This window comes from Crotalus tigris, unplaced genomic scaffold (assembly GCF_016545835.1).
Source record: "Crotalus tigris isolate CLP2741 ecotype Arizona unplaced genomic scaffold, ASM1654583v1 scf7180000018030.5226217, whole genome shotgun sequence".
Taxonomy (NCBI): domain Eukaryota; kingdom Metazoa; phylum Chordata; class Lepidosauria; order Squamata; family Viperidae; genus Crotalus; species Crotalus tigris.
The window spans coordinates 5206964-5226217 of NW_024096786.1; the positions used below are offsets into that span (position 1 = coordinate 5206964).

The window sequence follows — 19254 nt, forward strand, 5'->3', positions numbered from 1 at the left end:
TTTGACATTGAGATGTTTTGTTAAAGGCCAATACTCAAGATGTGATCCTGTTTGGCCTCTTATTCCCTAAAACAGGAGTCCCAAACCCCCCAGTCGCAGTCCCGATCCAGTCAGCAGCCTGTGGGAACCAGGTTGCGCAAACAGGTGCATACACAAGCGTGCAAACCTCTATTTGTGCAAGCAGCAGATGCACATGAGAAACCATCCCCTCTCCCTTCTCCTGTTGCCAGGAAAGGTTGGGAACCACAGCCCTAAAAGACAAAAGACTCATGTTCAAAAAGAGGTTAAATTCTCCTTATTTCACATAATAGTAGACATTGAACTTTATATTCCCCAGAGATTTTTTTAAAAACTCTCCCTAGTGTGAGATCTTAGATTTGTATTTTATTTTCTAGAGTGTCCCTAAAGATCAACTCTTGCCTTTGCAAAAATAACACTTTTCCCCCAGGCACTCTTGATTTCCAGCAGGTGGTGCTCCTCTTCAGTAAAAAGAATAAATTTATGTTTCAAATCGCACATGTTTTATTTTAAGTCAATGTACTTATCAGGCAAAAGATTTTTCCATGTGGCAATTTTTACTCAAAATAACTTTTATTCTTTCAACCCTGAAATTTATATTATTAATATGGGGGGGGGGGAAGCCCTCACAGCAAAATTATACCTACAAAAGCTTTTCCCTCCTAAGTTTCAGTGTTTTTCTAAATGCAATGTATTTTCTTTATTAGCATCACTGCACTGTTAATCGTGCAGAGAAATGTAGAAATAATTTCCCATGTAACAATTGTGAAAGCATCCCTCAATAGTTTCATTCTTAATATGAGACTGTAGTATAAATATAAACAGAGCAAGCCATTGGAGAGAGTTATATTAGTTATTGGCATAATACACCCTACAATATATACATTATTTAACCTTAAAGGGATAGAGAATGGGAAAGCTTTCAGTGTTAAAACCTTTCAGTGTGAAAACCTATTCACTTATAATACAGGAAGTCCTCAACTCTAAGCTATGTAAACATAAATGGATTATTTGTATCAGTCAAGAATTTTCTTTGGATTATTCCTGTTCAAGTATACCAGAGAGATAATATTTGTACTAATATATATAACTGTCTTTTAACTCAATGACAACTTTAAGAACATTATTCTGGAATTATTAGTAAGATTACAGTACTTTTAGCGCGTAATACAGTTCAGTTACTGGTACAAAAAAATTATTTCATCAATGAAGAATAAAAAGATTCTGAAAAAGCCACTAAAACAGACAAAACACACAATTCAACTTAATCATTATTTTGCAATGATTAACATATAGAATTAGAAAAATCAGATTCTTTCCCTAAATATATCCTAAAATTTTGGAACACTGCTAGTGAAACAAATACTTATATTTTTGTCTCCAAATTCACCATTAGCTCTATTTATAGTTTCCCACTGCAAATCTAATAATCTTCATTATGACCATAGATTAGTATAGCTCATTGCATTTATTCAAATCCTCATCTCAAATTATATCTAAGAGTAGGGACAAGAAGCGTATTTCTAAAATAATCAAGAATGGCAGCAAGGACTGTGATGTGGAGGCTATTGTACATCTTGGCACTAATGATCTGTCCCAAAAAGATGTACTCTCTGTGCAGAATGATTTCCAGAGCTTGGGGAAGGAACTTAGCAGAATAGGCTGTAGGCTTACTTTCTCAGAGGTTTTACCAGTGTATAAGGAGCAAAACGGAAAAGGCCAGCGCATAGCACAATTCAATATGTGGCTAAAGGAGTGGTGTAAAGGGGAAGGCTTCGGATATATTAGTCACGATGTCAGTAGCTGGTCCAATCAAAAGATGTACAAAAGAGATGGTTTGCATCCATCAAAAAAAGGGACTGAGTTACTCGGCTATAAATTCACAGATTTTCTGGAGGGAAATTTAAACTAAACAGCGGGGACAGGGAGTTAATTGATACGGAACAACCCTGTCCCCGGCAATTTAAAAACTATAGGGCTATCAGTGCATGTAGCATAGATGTGTGTGTGGACAAGAATACCAACCTTGCTACCAATCAAAATGAAGCCTCTAATAGCGAGTGCCACATAAAGTGCACTAACCAAATAGGTGGTAAGACAATAGGGGAACTCAGGCACCACACAGGTTATGTAGAAAGGAAACACAGGGCCACCCACAAAGGACTCAAATGTTTATACACCAATGCACAGAGTATGAACAGCAAACAGGGTGAACTAGAAATTCAGGTTAACGAGGGCAGATACGATATTGTTGCCATTACGGAAACATGGTGGGATGAAACTCACACATGGAACACACAGCTAGAGGGATTTAAATTATTTAAAAGAAACAGACCAAATAAAAGAGGAGGTGGAGTTGCTCTCTATATAAGAAATAACTACATCTCCACAGAAATAGAGTACAACAATGATAAAAACTGTCTTGAATGCATTTGGGTCAATATAAAAGGGGGGGAAATGACATTGCCATAGGTGTATACTACAGACCACCCAACCAAACAGAGGAAATAGATGAACTTTTTGCTAGTCAGCTAACTAAGGTATGTAGGAAGCACACCACAATAGTAATGGGGGACTTTAACTACCCTGACATCAACTGGGAGACAAACTCCGCACCAAGTGGAAGATCAAACAGGTTCCTGGCAAACCTAGCAGACAACTTTGTCTCCCAAAAAGTAGAGAAGGGAACTAGGGGATTAGCCATTTTGGATCTAATTCTCACTAACAGAGATGAAATGATAGACGGTGTTGAAGCCATAGGAACCCTGGGAGGAAGTGATCATGCAATATTAGAATTCAACATTATAGAAGCACAACCAATAGAACACAGTCAAACTAGAGTCTTGGACTTCAAGAGAGCTAATTTCAATAAACTTAGAGAGGGCTTGGGAAGGATTCCATGGATGAGAATCCTCAAGGGGAAAACAACTCAAGAAGCTTGGGAAATTTTGAAAAATGAGATAATAAAAGCACAGTCTAGCACAATACCAACAAAGAGGAAAAATAACAGCTCTCAAAAGAAACCAGCATGGCTGCATAAAGAACTCTCTGACAAATTGAAAGATAAAAAGGACAAGTACAGAAAGTGGAAAGAGGGGAACATAACTAAGTCAGAATATCAGCAAATAGCCCGAGCCTGCAAAGATGAAGTGAAGAAAGCCAAGGCTCAAAATGAACTAAGGCTTGCGACCAAAGTCAAAAATAACAAAAAAAGCTTCTTTCAACATGTAAAAAACAAGAAAAAAGTGAAGGAAATGATTGGTCCATTAGTGGGTGGAAGTGGCAAGAAGGTGACAAGCAACAGGGAGAAAGCAGAACTATTTAACTCATTTTTTGCATCTGTCTTTACACAAAGGGAAAAAACAGACCAACCTATCAAAAATAGTGCCATAAAAAACAAAACAGAAACACAAGTTAAGATAGGCAAGAAAATGGTTAGGGAGCACCTGTCCAGCCTAGATGAGTTCAAATCGCCAGGACCAGATGGATTACACCCCAGAGTTCTCAAGGAACTGGCAGATGTGATATCGGAGCCACTGAACTATATTTTTCAAAGATCCTGGAACACAGGGGAACTACCAGAGGACTGGAAAAGAGCTGATGTAGTTCCCATCCTCAAAAAAGGAAAAAAAATGGATCCAGGAAATTACAGACCTATCAGCCTGACCTCAATACCTGGGAAGATCCTGGAAAAGATAATCAAACAACGAATCAACGAACACCTAGAGGCAAACAAAGTCATTACTAAAAGCCAACATGGGTTTGTCAAAAATAGATCATGCCAGACAAATCTTATTGCATTCTTTGACCAAGTGACAAAATTAGTGGATCAGAGGAATGCTGTGGACATAATTTACTTGGACTTCAGTAAGGCATTTGATAAAGTAGATCACAACCTACTACTTGACAAGATAGAAAAATGTGGGGTAGACAGAACCACCACCAGATGGATCCGTAGCTGGCTGACCGGCCGTACTCAGCGAGTGGTCCTCAATGGAACTGCATCTATATGGAGGGAAGTGTGTAGTGGGGTGCCCCAGGGCTCTGTTCTGGGCCCAGTACTCTTCAACATCTTCATCAACGATTTGGATGAAGGGATAGATGGGGAACTCATCAAATTTGCAGATGACACCAAGCTGGCAGGAATAGCCAACACTCCAGAAGACAGGCTTCAGGTACAGAAGGATCTGGACAGACTTGAACACTGGGCACTAACTAACAAAATGAAATTCAATGGTGAAAAAAGCAAGGTTCTACATTTAGGCAAGAAAAACCAAATGCACAAGTACAGCATAGGTGGCACCATGCTCAATAGTAGTAACTGTGAGAGGGACCTCGGAGTCCTAGTAGACAATCACCTAAATATGAGCCAGCAGTGTGCTGCAGCTGCCAAAAAGGCCAACACAGTGCTAGGCTGCATTAACAGAGGGATAGAATCAAGATCACGTGAAGTATTAATACCACTTTACAATGCCTTGGTAAGGCCACACTTGGAATACTGCATCCAGTTTTGGTCACCACGATGTAAAAAAGATGTTGAGACTCTAGAAAGAGTACAGAGAAGAGCAACAAAGATGATTAGGGGACTGGAGGCTAAAACATATAAGGAACGGTTGCGAGAATTGGGTATGTCTAGTTTAACGAAGAGAAGGACAAGGGGGGACATGATAGCAGTATTCCAATATCTCAGGGGCTGCCATAAAGAAGAGGGAATTAAGCTATTTTTCCAAAGCACCTGAAGGCAGGACAAGAAGCAACGGGTGGAAACTAATCAAGGAGAGAAGCAACCTAGAACTAAGGAGAAACTTCCTGACAGTGAGAACAATTAATCAGTGGAACAGCTTGCCTCCAGAAGCAGTAAATGCTCCAACACTGGAAGTTTTTAAGAAGAGACTGGACAGCCATTTGTCCGAAATGGTGTAGGGTTTCCTGCCCGAGCAGGGGGTTGGACTAGATGACCTCCAAGGTCCCTTCCAACTTTACTATAATTATTATTATAGTTATCCTTCTGTTCAGAAACAAATGACCTGAACTCTCTCCATCAAAAAATAAAACAGAAATAACAGCATGGAGAACCAGTTTAGTGTAGTGGTTAAGGCACTTGGCTAGAAATTGGGAGATTGTGAGTTCCAGTCCCACTTTTAGTCCCAAGTCAGCTGGGTGACCATGATCAATTCTCTTATTTTCAGCCCAGAAAGGAGACAATGGCAAACCACTGAAATTTGCCAAGAAAACTGCAGGGACTTGTCTAGGCCAGAGGTCTCCAACTTTTCCGGGCTCGAGGACCGGAGGGAAGGAGAGCAGCTCCAAAATTGGTGTGCATGCGCGCACACATGGGGCCATGCACATTGGCGTGGCACTAGCAGCCCCGTTCACACATGCAGCATGTGCTGGTGCCGTGTGCATGCGCGAACAGCTGTGCATCCCCCATGGCAGCTAGTGGCCCGTTCCCGCAGGTGCGAACGGGCTGCGCAAACTGGCTGGGCTAGCAGTGCATGAGCAAACAGGCTGCGGACACCAGCCCCGCCCCGCACTAGCATGCCTGCGCACATTTGCAAACAGGACCGCAGGGGAAATGCATGCCCATGTGTGCGCGCACCAGCCGTTTCTGTGGCCTGCTGGCCAAGAGCCCACAGCCCGGTCTCGGGCCGCGGACCATAGTTTGGGGACCCCTGGTCTAGGTAGCCTCCAGGAGTCAACACTGTCGCAAAGGGACAAAAAAAAAACAACAAGCAAACAAAACATCTAGCATGAGGCACAAGGAGCTTATTAAAAAGAATCAAGCCTCATCACTGTGACAAAAACAATAGCATCTTTTAGTAGTTCAAAGCATAATGTATTCAGTGTAGCATAAAGGCTTGTGGATTACAGGCTATTTCATTAGGTGCATAAAATGCCTTCCTGAATTCAGATTACCTTAGCTTCAGATGGTAGTGGCAGATTAGCTCTTGATGGCTGCTTTGTCCTTGATGCTTTTGGTAGACGCTTAACTGGTACAATATCTGGTTTCAGTTGAATTTTGCTAGGTGATGAAACTGAGTAATGTCTATTTAGTATTTCAGTAGGTGTTCTTCTATGTTTTAATTTGTGCTTAAAAATTGAAGCTTTAAGAGGATGAAGTTCTCTGGATGAAGGACAAGCATCCGTGGTCAAGTAATTGATAATTTTTGCTGCAGCACTAATAGTAGTTTGTGGACTAAACCAGTTTGAAATGTCCATGCAATTGCTAGTAAAATTAGAAGAAGTTGCCTCTGGGATGTGTTGCCTGAGATATTTATTTACTGATAGTAAGTTGTTGCTTGATGCTAAATATCCATATGTAGGGAAGCATTGGCACTGGCTTATTATATGTGAAGATCTAGCCAGGAATCCCAATAGTTTCACTGCCATCTTTTCATTGAGACCTAAAGAAGAGAGTTACAGGACATTAATTTTCTAAAAAGGAAAAAAAATATTAAAAGTTTACAAAAGAAGTGGGCAGAGCATCTTACAAAAAATAATTATTATAGTCAGTTTGTATTTGTAATCTCAGTTTTAAAGAAGCCAGCAAGGAAACTAATTAAGGAGAGAAGCAACCTAGAACTAAGAAAAAAATTCCTGACAGTTAGAATAATTAATCAGTGGGAACAACCTGCCTCCAGAAGCAGTGAATGCTCCAACACTGGAAGTTTTTAAGAAGAGACTGGACAGCCATTTGTCCGAAATGGTATAGGGGGTTGGACTAAATGACCTCCAAGGTCCCTTCTAATTATTATTATTATTATTATTATTATTATTATTGAAGTATGTAGTGGGGTGCCCCAGGGCTCTATTCTGGGTCCAGTGCTCTTCAACATCTTCATCAATGATTTGGATGAGGGGATAGATGGGGAACTCATCAAATTTGCAGATGATACCAAGCTGGCAGGAATAGCCAACACTCCAGAAGATAGGATTACGATACAGAAGGATCTTGACAGACTTGAACATTGGGCACTATCTAACAAAATGAAATTCAGTGGTGAAAAAAGTAAAGTTCTACATTTAGGCAAGAAAAACTAAATCCATAGATATAGCATAGGTCAGGGGCAGGCAACCCAAAACACTCAAAGAGCCACTTGGACCCGTTTCCCACCAAAAACAAAACACCGGGAGCCGCAAAATCCTTTTGATATCTAAAATTAAGATAACACTGCATATATCCTTTTTTACCTTTATTATAGGTGTGTGTGTGTGTGTTTGTGTGTATGTATGTATATATATATATGTATATATTTGTTTTCTGACCTACATATGTATGTATGTATGTATGTGTGTGTGTGTGTGTATGTGTATGTATGTATGTATACACACACACACACACACACACACACACATGCACACACACATTAAAAATAAAAATATGACTTTTGGGAATATCCATACTATTAAAACAATGATCACCAAGAGAATGCTTTAAGAGAATAAAATTACATACACACACAGGTAAAAAAAGGATATTTGCAGTGTTATCTTCATTTTAGATGTCAAAAGGGTCTCTCTCTCTGTGTGTGTCTCTCTCTCTCCCTCCCTCTCTATCTGCCCTTGGTCTGCCACTCCTCTCCCCCCACTCTTTCTTTCTCTCTCTCTCTCCCTCCCTCTCTCTTTCCCCCCCCCCTCCTATCTGCTGCTCACCTGGCAAGCTTCAAGCTGTTGTCCAACAACTCAGGGGTAGGCAACCTCGTTTCTTTTATGACTCATGGACTTCAACTCCCAGAATTCCTGAGTCAGCCTAACTGGGCTAGCCAGCTCTCTCCTGCCCTTCCTGCTTCCTGCTTCCTGCAGAGACGCAGCAAAAGGAGGAGCTCCGCCCAGTAAGTTTTTCAGATCCTTGGAGAACACTGTGAGTGCATTCTCTTTTACACCTACACACACAAACACACACACACACAGTGAGTGAGTGAGTGAGTGAGAGTGAGAGAGAGAGAGAGAGAGAGAGAGAAGCAGGGAAGCGCAATTGCCTCTCTCTGTCTCTGTCTCTCTCTGCAAAGGCAGAGGAGGCTGGGAGCCACAGGGGAAGGCTCAAAGAGCTGTATGCGGCTCCGGAGCCGCAGGTTGCCGACCTGTGGTATAGGTGGTACCTTGCTCAATAATAGCAACTGTGAGAGGGATCCTGGAGTCCTAGTGGACAATCACTTAAATATGAGCCAACACAGTGCTAGGCTGCATTAGCAGAGGGATAGAATCAAGATCATGTGAAGTGTTAATACCACTTTACAATGCCTTGGTAAGGCCACACTTGAAATACTGTATCCAGTTTTGGTCACCACGATGTAAAAAAGATGTTAAGACTCTATAAAGAGTACAGAGAAGAGCAACAAAGATGATTAGGGGACTAATCATATAAGGAACAGTTGCTGGAATTGGGTCTGTCTAGTTCAGTGGTTCTCAATCTTTTTAATGCCGCGACCCCCAACCGGTCGTAAGTCGAGGACTACTCAACCGGTCGTAAGTCGAGGACTACTCAACTGGTGCAGCACCGTTTGCAGAATGGGACTTTTGGCGGGCTCAGCAGGGCAGAGACAGCCTGGACAATTCCTATTGGCTTTTGAAAGCCAATAGAATTAGACTCTATTCAAGAGAGTCTATTCTATTGGCTTTCAAAAGCCAATAGAATAGAAGGGAGTAGCACAGCTAAGGAAAAGGGGAAAAAAATGGCGGACTGCGTTGTTTGGCGACCCCCGTGAAATGGTCGTTCGACCCCAAATGGGGTCCCGACCCACAGGTTGAGAACCACTGGTCTAGTTTAATGAAGAGAAGGGCGTGGGGGGACATGATAGCAGTATTCCAATATCTCAGGGGCTGCCGCAAAGAAGAGGGAGTCAAGCTATTCTCCAAAGCACCTGAAGGCAGTACAAGAAGCAACGGATGGAAACCAACCAAAATTAGTTCCCAACTTATGACCATAATTGAACCCATAGTTTTGATCGTAAGTCGCATTGATTGTAAAGCGGGCCACTATGTAACCACACCTAATTTTATCTTTTTTGCAGTGATTGTTAAGCAAAAGCTATGGTCATAAAGCAAATGCCGCTGTCATTAAGTGAATCCATTGTTCTATATAGGATCGCTTTTGCCAGAAACTGGAAATAAAACCAGTTTCCAGTAAAAGCGATGTAAATCATGATCACATGACCACGGGGAACTGCAAATAGCTGTAATAACCATAGATGCTGTTTAAGGCTGTTTAAAAATAGCTGCTTAGAAAATGTCTATTTCTTCCAAATGTAGATTAAACACAAGTCTATTCAAATATACACATGGTAAACAATATCATGTATAATAAAATGTATAATATAAAGTTATTATAATATACTATAAATACAAAAGAATGTATGGGAGTACTAATGATAAAATGATAGAGTTATAATATAAAGTTATATAAAATAATATAAAGGAGTGCTAACAATATACAAAAAAGTAATATTGGAATGAGCGCTTTAAATGTTAGCACCAAGGAAGGAAATTATAAGAATGAAATTACATTTATGAGAATGTTAAAAAAAATCAAGTTTTTAAGCATAGTATACATCAAAGGTCCCTAACCTTTGGGGCACCAATTCTGTGGAGAGAGGTTTTTCCACGGACCGGATGGAGTATGGTTTTGTGTGCTGCCTGCATCCGGCAGATGGGGTTTTGCTTGTTTGTGCGGACCGGTTGCTGGTATGCCATGACCCAGTACTGGCCCACCGACCGGGGGTTGGGGACCCATGATATACATGGTTTAGCTGGCAAAAAATTTAAATATGGCCATTATGTAACTTGTTTGCGGCATAATAACTGTATAGAGGAATAGTAATAGCATTCTTCCAAAGGGAAAAGTAGGAAGAATTGATGCAAAAACTATAAACAAAATTGTTATGTAATACTGGAAAGTAATACTTGCAGAATTCCAAATGAAAGGGTACAGGAAATGACAATGAGCAATATTTTCAAGAACAGTCTGAATATGCTCCTCAGTAGGTTAATGAGAAAAGAAGTTTACTACATATTTACTGTTTTAAAGACAACATAGTCAGGTGACCAATCTTGAACTGTGAAATATTTTGCAAAAATGTCCCTAGAATGTAAACTGCTAAATCAGGTGAGATTGATGTATCATTCATTCATTCATCCATTCATTCTATATGCTCCATCTCACCTGAATAACACACAATAAATAAAAAACCAAGACTCTAATAAAAACTAGTTAAAAACAAATATACAGCATATAAAGCCATCAATAATCACTTAAAAATAACCATGGTGAGCAGCAATCCATCCTTGTGTCAGTTTAACACAGGCACTGTAAACATTCCCCACCATTACTGGAATACTAAGCACAGTAGAAAAGTCATATCTTCATGGCCTTCCTAAAGGCTGGAGGTGGGGGGTCTGGGCCAATCTAAGTTTTGGGGGAATGGTATTCCAAAGGACAGGTACCCCAGCAGAAATGCTTCGTCCTGTTTCTGCTAGATGATATTATTTCATACCTACTAGATTATACTCTTTCATAGATGGCACCTGTACCATGTTTCTCCTGTCAATCCTGAGATGATGGCTAGATATAACCATGAAGAGACAGTCCCTCAAACGAGGAAGTAAAACCTTTTTAGCTGTTTGATTTATTTGTGAACAAATATATAGTATAAGGGATACTTGAAGCCAGAAGTGTGTTAGTGGAGATATCTATGTATATGCACCTATCCATAGATGATGCCATGTTGTTGGCTGAAAACCTATCTTACACAAACTGCAATATCTTATAATAGGTTTAGGTTAAAAGATGCTGCATCTTTCTGAGGTTAAACGCCAATAGTGTTATACCATCTTAATTCAACGGAATCCATTCCCTTTAACCCATGTTCAGGACCAACATGACCCAAAATATTTCCTTGTATAAAAATTTAATCTCCTCTCCCTATAGTACTACTGGTACTTGTCCATATACTTAGATTTGTCAAATGTAGTTATCTTGTTGGTCCTGAGTATGGTACAAAAATTATTCCAGAGAAAGTTATCTCATAAGCCACAGCTTTCAATCTCCTATTTAGAAAATTCATTTTGCATATTTCTTCCTATCTCTAAAGCACTTCATCAGTATTTTCTTGATTTAAGGTATCTGCAGTCTTCAGTTATGACAGATACTTCATCATGTGGACTACATATCCATAACAAACCCAACTATCCATTTTTCTAATGAGTACTTGGAGCAAAGTAGTCATTTTTGGATTATCTGGACCTGTGGTAGTCTGGATTCCGGCCTCGACATAGAATGGAAACACCACTAGTTGTACTCACAGTTAACTTTTGTAGGACTTGTAGGGAGGAGCGTGACCGTCCTTGTACTGCTGGACCTCACAGCAGCCTTCAGTCCCGTTACCCATGCTTATTCTTTGTTTTCTTTCTTTCCTGAGTTGAGCCAATCAGTGTAGGGAAAGAGAGGCTGGACTCTTGGTCTCTGTTATAAAACAGAGTTTTATTCTTTATCCTATCCTGCTTAATATATACATGAAACTGCTGAGGAAGTCATCATTAATTTCATGATAAGAGATCATCAATAGATAGATGAAGTCTGTTATGTATCTCCATCTCCAACCCACAGCCAGATGTTCTCATTTGATGTCTGGATGGGAAAAGATGAGCTCAGGCTCAACCCAAAGAAGATGGAGGAGCTGTTGATTTAGAAACCTACTAATTGCAAGACAATACTAACCATGACCCTAAAAGGGTTTAGTACAGAGAGAAATACTTGCAGTCTTGGGTCCTTCTGGACTTTCAGTTCTTACTAAAAGAGCAGATGGTCAGGAGGGCCTCAGCTCATTGCACTGCAAACAATTTCTCATGCCCTTTGTTGCAGAGATTATTGTAATTGACTTTACATGGAGCTGCCCTTAAAGACAGCTCAGAAACTTCAACTAGTGTAAAAACAGCACTCCATATGCTTACTAGGCAATCACATTACTAGCATATTACATCACTGCTGTGAAGCTACTTGTTATTCATACACTTCTGGATGTAAATCAAGGTGCCAATTTCCACTTTTGCAAGTTCATTGGTGCATTTCTGGGAGATATTGAAGATGCTGTGGGAATTCCCCCCCCAACAACCTCCCCAAGGATAACTCCCAGTGTCATGACCTTTGTATAAAGAGGTCACTTTTCTAGAGGATTTTTGGAAGTTTTAGTATTATTGCCTGTAGTACGGTAGCACCTGTACACAGCGATAGTCAGAACCAATGCAGTAGATAAAATGCACAATTAAATAAGTTAATTGAATTATTCTACACCCAAATGAACTACTCTCATTCTGGATCAAAGTTTGGAAGCAGTAAAGAACTGAATAAATGTTAAATGAATCTCAACAATACTGAAGTCCTATAAGTGGCTTGTTCTCAGGTACAGGGATTGGCTAATCATATTGTTTTGAATAGCGTTGCCCTAACAGTTTGAGGCTAATTATCCAAAAGAATATTTTACAAAAAAACTGAGCATGTTCTTAAAATTAGGCTTTTTTGCTGTTCCATTAATAGAAGAATGCATTGAATAAGGCCATAAAATAGATTTTTCTCAGTTGAGCAATCCACAAAGTTGAATGTTCTATCTAAAAACATTCTGTTGCCAAGTCACAGATCATTCAGTAAAAAGTGTAACTTTTATTAGATCTGAGGATCTACTTTAAGAATCTATGGTATGGGGGGTGTCCAATATTACAGGGATATATTTAATCTGTCACATGTTTTCATAAACAATAGATCCACATGAAAGTAAACCAATAGTTTAGCGTCATCAAAAATAGATCCACATGAAAGTAAACCAATAGTTTAACGCCTGCATTCTGAAAGAGTTTCAAGAACTGTTCAATGCAGACCTTATGGGAGTAACACAGTGGTTCTCAACCTGTGGGTCGGGACCCCATTTGGGGTCGAACGACCATTTCACGGAGGTCGCCAAACAACGCAGTCTGCCATTTTTTTCCCCTTTTCCTTAGCTGTGCTACTCCCTTTTATTCTATTGGCTTTTGAAAGCCAATACAATAGACTCTCTTGAATAGAGTCTAATTCTATTGGCTTTCAAAAGCCAATAGAAATTGTCCAGGCTGTCTCTGCCCTGCTGAGCCCACCAAAATTCTGCACCAGTTGAGTAGCCCTTGACTTACGACCGGTTGAGTAGTCCTCGACTTACGACCGGTTGGGGGTCGCGGCATTAAAAAGGTTGAGAGCCACTGGAGTAACATAACCTACAAAACATAGTGGGCTGTACTATATTAATGGCTACAACTAGTATACCGAACAGTGTGTCATCTTATCCTCTCTGAGCTCACATTTTAAAGGAAGCTTGATTAAGTCCCATCCAAACCTCTGCCCAAACCATCCAACTGGGTTCCCATTTAGTTCAACAGGCAAAGAATTTAGAATCACAATTTGATGTTCGAAACTGTATTGCTCACAATGCCTTGTCAACTGCAGGTAGAAAGTCAAACCTCAAAACAGCAGGGCACGAGCTTGCCTACTACCGATCTAGCTTTGTTTCGTCCGTCAGTTTGCTGACGCTATAATTAAACCTCACAGCTCTTGAATACCTCCTGGCCGAAAGGTATTGAAAAGGGAGGCCAACTCAACCCCGAAAACCTTTGCAGGCAGATATTTATAGGGAGGAAGAAACTTCGTAAATGTTATTTTCTGAAAATTCATCTCCTTGGGAAGCGCAGACCCACTAGCAAACGGTGCAATTGACTCGACCATGTCCGATTAAATAAAATCTAAAGCTCTTCCCGATTCTAATCGTGAGAGGGAAGCAGCCACGGCTCGGGGTGGGGGGCGCGGGGAATCATCCCCCTTCCATTTTAGCCATATATTGATCCCAACAGAAAAAGAGAAGCTAAGCAGCCCATCAGAAAAAAGGCGTTTCCTTCATATATATCTCCGGGCTCCAGCTCCGTTACCTGTCCGCCAATCCCGCTCTCGCCTCTTAAGATCGGCGAAACGCCACACCGATTTCGTCCCCGTCCGCCACGCGCTCGCTTCGTCCAATCATGTTCTCCGCCTCGCCTCTGTTTGGATCCACCCCCACCCAAGAGCGCGGAAGAAAGCTCGCGCTTCGCCGTCAGGTGACCTCACGTAGCTTTTCCGCCTGGCTTCCCTCCACTCGCCCGCAGCCTCCCCGTGTCTCTCTCTCTTTTTTTTTTAACCAGTATATACGCACCGAGCCACCGACCAATAGGAAGGAGAGTTTGGCTTGGGAAGTTGCGCAACCGGACTCTGCGGGGCTGAGGTCATAATGATTAAAATGGCGACGCCGCAGTTGGTGGGGTTACCGGCTTCTCTTGCGGGCAAGATCAAGGGGTGCGTTTCTTCTTCTCGCCGGCTCCTTGTAATTTGGAAAGGGGAAGGAGGGGGGAGAGAAGAGGCAGGAATAAAGCATTGGGATTGAGAAGGTTGAATTGTAGAGTGCCACAATACGAGGAGTTTCTGCCCGAGTGTTTTTTTTTTTTTTTTGAAATCCTCTTTCCTGCTCTGCTTTGCGGCTGCTTGTTTGAATTGCGAAGGCTTCCAGGAGTCCTAAAGCGTTGGGAAAGCATCAGGTTGCGGAAGACTGCGCCACTTTGCTATTTTCGGCTATATTCCGGTGACATGCTTAACTTACCCATGCTTAACCGAACAGGGTTCAATTTTTGTGGGTTTGCACGAGGCACTAAACCATAAACGAAACCCAGCAATTTGGGCCAATGCTACGAACTTTGCCTGATTTTAAAAGTGGCTACGTATAAATTTATCAGCTGTGTTTATGTTGTTCATTAAATTACTGGTGCTAAAATCGAGCAAATGTCATTATTGATCTTTTGCAGAAATTATAAAAATGCGACCCTGATATAGATAATAGCTTGGTCTCCATAATGTTCCCAATGTTATATTTGTATTTATTGAAAGTGTCAGGAATTTCATTATTCCAGTCAGCCAGTTCATTTTTCAAAGAGTTGCTTTGGTGTAATAATTAAATGTGAAAGGCTAGAAACACTCTTATAGTTCTACGTATCATAGATGCAAAACCAACTGGGGGACTTAGGGCAAATCATTCTCTCTGAAAACCTTGCTGAGAAAATTGCAGACACATATATATGACCTGTTCAGATTGAAGAAGATATATAGTGCATAATAAGCCCATAAAAGTAGTTATTTTTTTATTTTGAAAGTTTGGACCCTTGAAGGGTCTAAAATTAGTGTACAATTAAGACCAAACAATCAGTTCATAGTATCAGAGTCTTCCAGCTTTATTAGGCGCCCTTATTTTTAAAGCTGGAAGGCTCTGACACTGAATAATTGGTTAGACTTAAATTGTACACTAATTTCAAGCTTTTCAAGGACTCAAGCTTTAAAAATAAAATTGACATTCTAATTCATGTTGAATATTTGGTAATATTCAAGCTATTTACAAGCCTCAAATATTGTTTTTTATAGATCTTTTGCATATAATACAATTAAAGACAGGCTGCCTCTTATCCTGACTCGTGTTGTTGATACTTTACATCGACATAAACATGAATTCTTTGAAGAACATGGAGAAGTAAGAAACTCCCTTTCTGTTTTATTCGTGTATGAATACAAATGTTGACTTTGCTTACTGCTTTCTATAGTTCTGCATAACTGAGACATAACTTTCCTGTTTAAAATGTGAAGGATGTACTGGATTGGCCAAGGTTTGTCTTGTTGAGCATCATCTTCTCATTTATTTTTGAAATCTTTTAAAGTCTTCTAAACTAATCAACTCTCAGAATCTTGTGTAGGCCATTGTGCATAAACATGTAAGTGCCTTTTATGATCTATAATCCTTACTAATTAATTTAATTAAATGAACCTGAACACTAGAATCATTAGAAGAAGAAAATGTTTTTCTTTTCTTTCGGTGAATGCTGAACAATGCTATTATTTTAGAATAATAATTTAGAAGTAGGAAATACAAATTAAAATAAATTATCTTACTGGGTTATGCCTCTTTGCCAGCTTCTTCAAAATTAAAAAAAAATCAAACCCCTCTTTTCTATCTGTCTTTGGGATAGACAGCATCACCACTAGATGGATTTGTAACTGGCTAACAAACTATACTCAAAAGAGTAGTCCTTAATGGTACTACATCTATATCAGTGATTCTCAACCTTTCTAATGCCGTGACCCCATAATACAGTTCCCCATGTTGTGGTGACCTCCAAGTGGGTGTGGCCACCAATAAGAGGGAGTAGGACAGCTAGGGAAAAGAGAAAAAAATGGCAGACAGCATGGTTTGGTGACCCCCGTGAAATGGTCATTCGACCCAAATGGGGTCCTGACCCACAGGTTGAGAACCACTGATCTATATGGAGGGAAGTAAGCAGTGGGATACCACAAGGTTCTCTCTTAGGCCTAGTACTCTTTAATATCTTAATAAATGACTTAGATCAAAGAATAGAAGGAGAACTCATCAAATTTGCAGATGACGCTAAGCTGGCAGGAATAACCAACACCCCAGAAGACAAGCTCAGAATCCAAAAAGATCTTGACAGACATGAACAATGGGCCCTATCCAACAAAATGAAATTTAATGAGAACAGGAAGGTTTTATACTCGGGCCAGAAAAACCAAAGGTACAAGTACAGATTAGGCGAAACCTGGCTCAAAAACTAACTCTGAGAGGAACCTTGTGGACGATCACTTAAGCGTGAGCCAGCTGTGAGTGGCAGCAACCAAAAAAGCTAATACAATCCTTGGTTGTATAAATAGAGGCACAGAATCAAAATCACGTGAAGTATTAGTGCCGCTTTATAAAGCCTTAATAAGATCACATCTGGAATACTGTATTCAGTTTTGGTCTCAAAAAAGATGTTGAGACTTTGGAAAGAGTACAGAGAAGAGCAACTAAGATGACCAGAGACAAAAACATGAAGAATGGTTGGAGGATTTGAGTTTGGCTAGTCTAGAGAAAAGAAGGAATAGGGGGGACATGATAGCAGTATTCCATTATTTGAGAAGCTGCCACAAGAGGAGGGGGTCAATTTATTTTCCAAAGCACCAGAGGGCAGGACGAGAAACAATGGATGGAAACTAATTAAGGAGAGCAGCAACCTGGAATTAAGGAGAAACTTCCTAACAGTGAGGATAATTAACCAGTAGAACAGGTTGCCTTCAGATGTTGTGAGTGTTTCATCACTGGAGATTTTTAAGAAGAGACTGGACAGTCACTTGTCTGAAATGGTATAGGATATCCCGCTTGAGCAGGGGGCTGGGAACTCCCGAGGACCCTTTCTGTTCTGTTTCTGATTTTTCCTAGGAAAAGTCATTCCTTCATATACCAGTTTCATTAGGTTACATGCCATATATCCAATAACTCTTTATTGCTCAATGATCAGTACTTTATAAACCATTCTAAAATGTAAAGCTTGGAAGGAATCTTCGAAATAATTTAGTCCAACCTATCTGGCAGATATCCACTACTACAGCATCTTCAAGAGGTCACCAGTACCTACATCCTGTATTTTCCTTTAGTTTTCCCTATCCATAGGTGATACTTTGCATTGTCCTCATTAATATTCACATTGGCTGATCTTTAGTCAGTCACTCAGCTTCTAGATCCTCTTGAATTTTGGTGGAAGTTTTATGCAGGTGTTCGCTATCCCCCATCTTTGTCATTTGCAAATGTGATAATCCTATGTTCTGATTCCCTCATCCAAGTCAGTTATATATATGTTGAACAGCACGGGCCTCCAATAGTGGCCTGCAATACAGGTAGTCCTCAACTTATGACACTAATGGAGTCTGCCCATTACAGTTGCAAATCATTACTTTGGTTAAGCGAGGTGCCCATGTGATCACCTCACTTAATGACACCAATCACTGCTCTCCCCATTGTGATAATTAAGCGGAGCGCAGAGTATCTTGGGTGGGGAAGGCCCTGGGAGGTTTAATACAGACCCATGCCCAAACTGCAGCATCTTGCCAGTTCACATGCCTCAGTTCTCCCAGGATACTCCCCCAACTCTAAGGCTCCACTGGTTCCACTCCACTTCCGATCCCACTGGGTCCCTTCAGATCTTGGACCTGCTTTCCCACCCCACTGGGTCCTAAGTCTAATGCAGTGGTTCTCAACCTTTCTAATGCCGTGACCCCATAATACAGTTCCCCATGTTGTGGTGACCCCCAAGTGGGTGTGGCCACCAAAAAGAGGGAGTAGGACAGCTAGGGAAAAGGTAACAAAATGGTGGACAGCATGGTTTGGCGACCCCCATGAAATGGTCGTTCAACCCCAAATGGGGTCCCGACCCACAGGTTGAGAACCACTGGTCTAATGTCTTCCATATTTTGTCTAGCTCTGGCATAATTTTTCTGCCAAGCAGTAAATGTCTTTTTATTTCATGGCTACTATGATCTCCATTGTGCAGTTTTGAATCTAGGAAGGTCAACTCTGTTACCACTTCCATTTTTTTCCTATGTCTATTTGCACTAGTTTGTCTTTCCCTGTTGACATAATCTGTCCCTTCTCTTTGTTATGGAATAGCAGGCTGGCTTTTGCACCCCTTTTCCCCCTTCAAGAAGATATACAGTATCTTAAGCATTCAGCATTTCATTTCCTTTAATTATTTTCAATAAAACATCAGGCAGTCATTTCATCTTTTTACATTTTGAGGGAGTTTTGTTTGCTTCATCTTTAATGATGTTACATTAACGACATCTAAAGGTATTCTAATTATTAAAACCATTAAACCTATTCTTAGTTTCCCCCTAAAAGGATGTGGTGGAACATTGCGGAGATTGGGTCCTGTTGGTCAGGCAATTTTCTTTTGTCTAGTAGAGAAGGAGTCTGTGGCACCTCAGTTACAGACACCACTAGGTTTTGCTTTTGCTGATTTAATGGAGCGTCTCCAACTTTACTTTCAGAGTATATAGTTTATATTGGTGTGCTCCATTTAATGATGTCTATACATAATCTTTTTGGTTATTGGAAGAAGATATTTGTTATAAATAATGGAATCTTCTTAAAACACATGTTGGTTTCTCCCACTCTGTTTCATATTTTTTCTTTCTTCTTGTAATCCCAAATTTTAGTATTTCAATAACCTGGTACTTCCTCTTCGTTTCTGACTGAGCATAGATTTGAATCACTATAATAACAATTAACTTGCCTTGGACTCAAAATTATTCTATCTATTTTTGGGACTGTATCTGAGTAAAGGCAGTCCTCGACTTACAACAGTTCATTTAATGACCGTTCA

The 19254-nt window shown here is 40.4% G+C and overlaps 1 protein-coding gene across 7 annotated transcripts in view; it reads right to left on the reverse strand.

Moving 5' to 3' along the window:
- RMND1 (required for meiotic nuclear division 1 homolog) overlaps positions 1-14151 on the reverse strand; it is a 39384-nt gene extending 25233 nt beyond the window's left edge. The window contains exons 1-3 of one of the 7 annotated variants that reach the window (XM_039346918.1): positions 13960-14151; positions 11317-11476; positions 5935-6422 (exon numbers count right to left, since the gene is read on the reverse strand). In XM_039346918.1, coding sequence (XP_039202852.1) covers positions 5935-6408 — 474 coding nt within the window. In that variant the 5' untranslated portion in view covers positions 6409-6422; positions 11317-11476; positions 13960-14151. Of the gene's footprint in view, positions 1-5934; positions 6423-11316; positions 11477-13959 lie in introns of those variants that run through there. The other 6 variants (XM_039346919.1, XM_039346921.1, XM_039346917.1 and 3 more) reach the window with 6 other exon arrangements.
- Positions 14152-19254: the final 5103 nt, after the last annotated feature.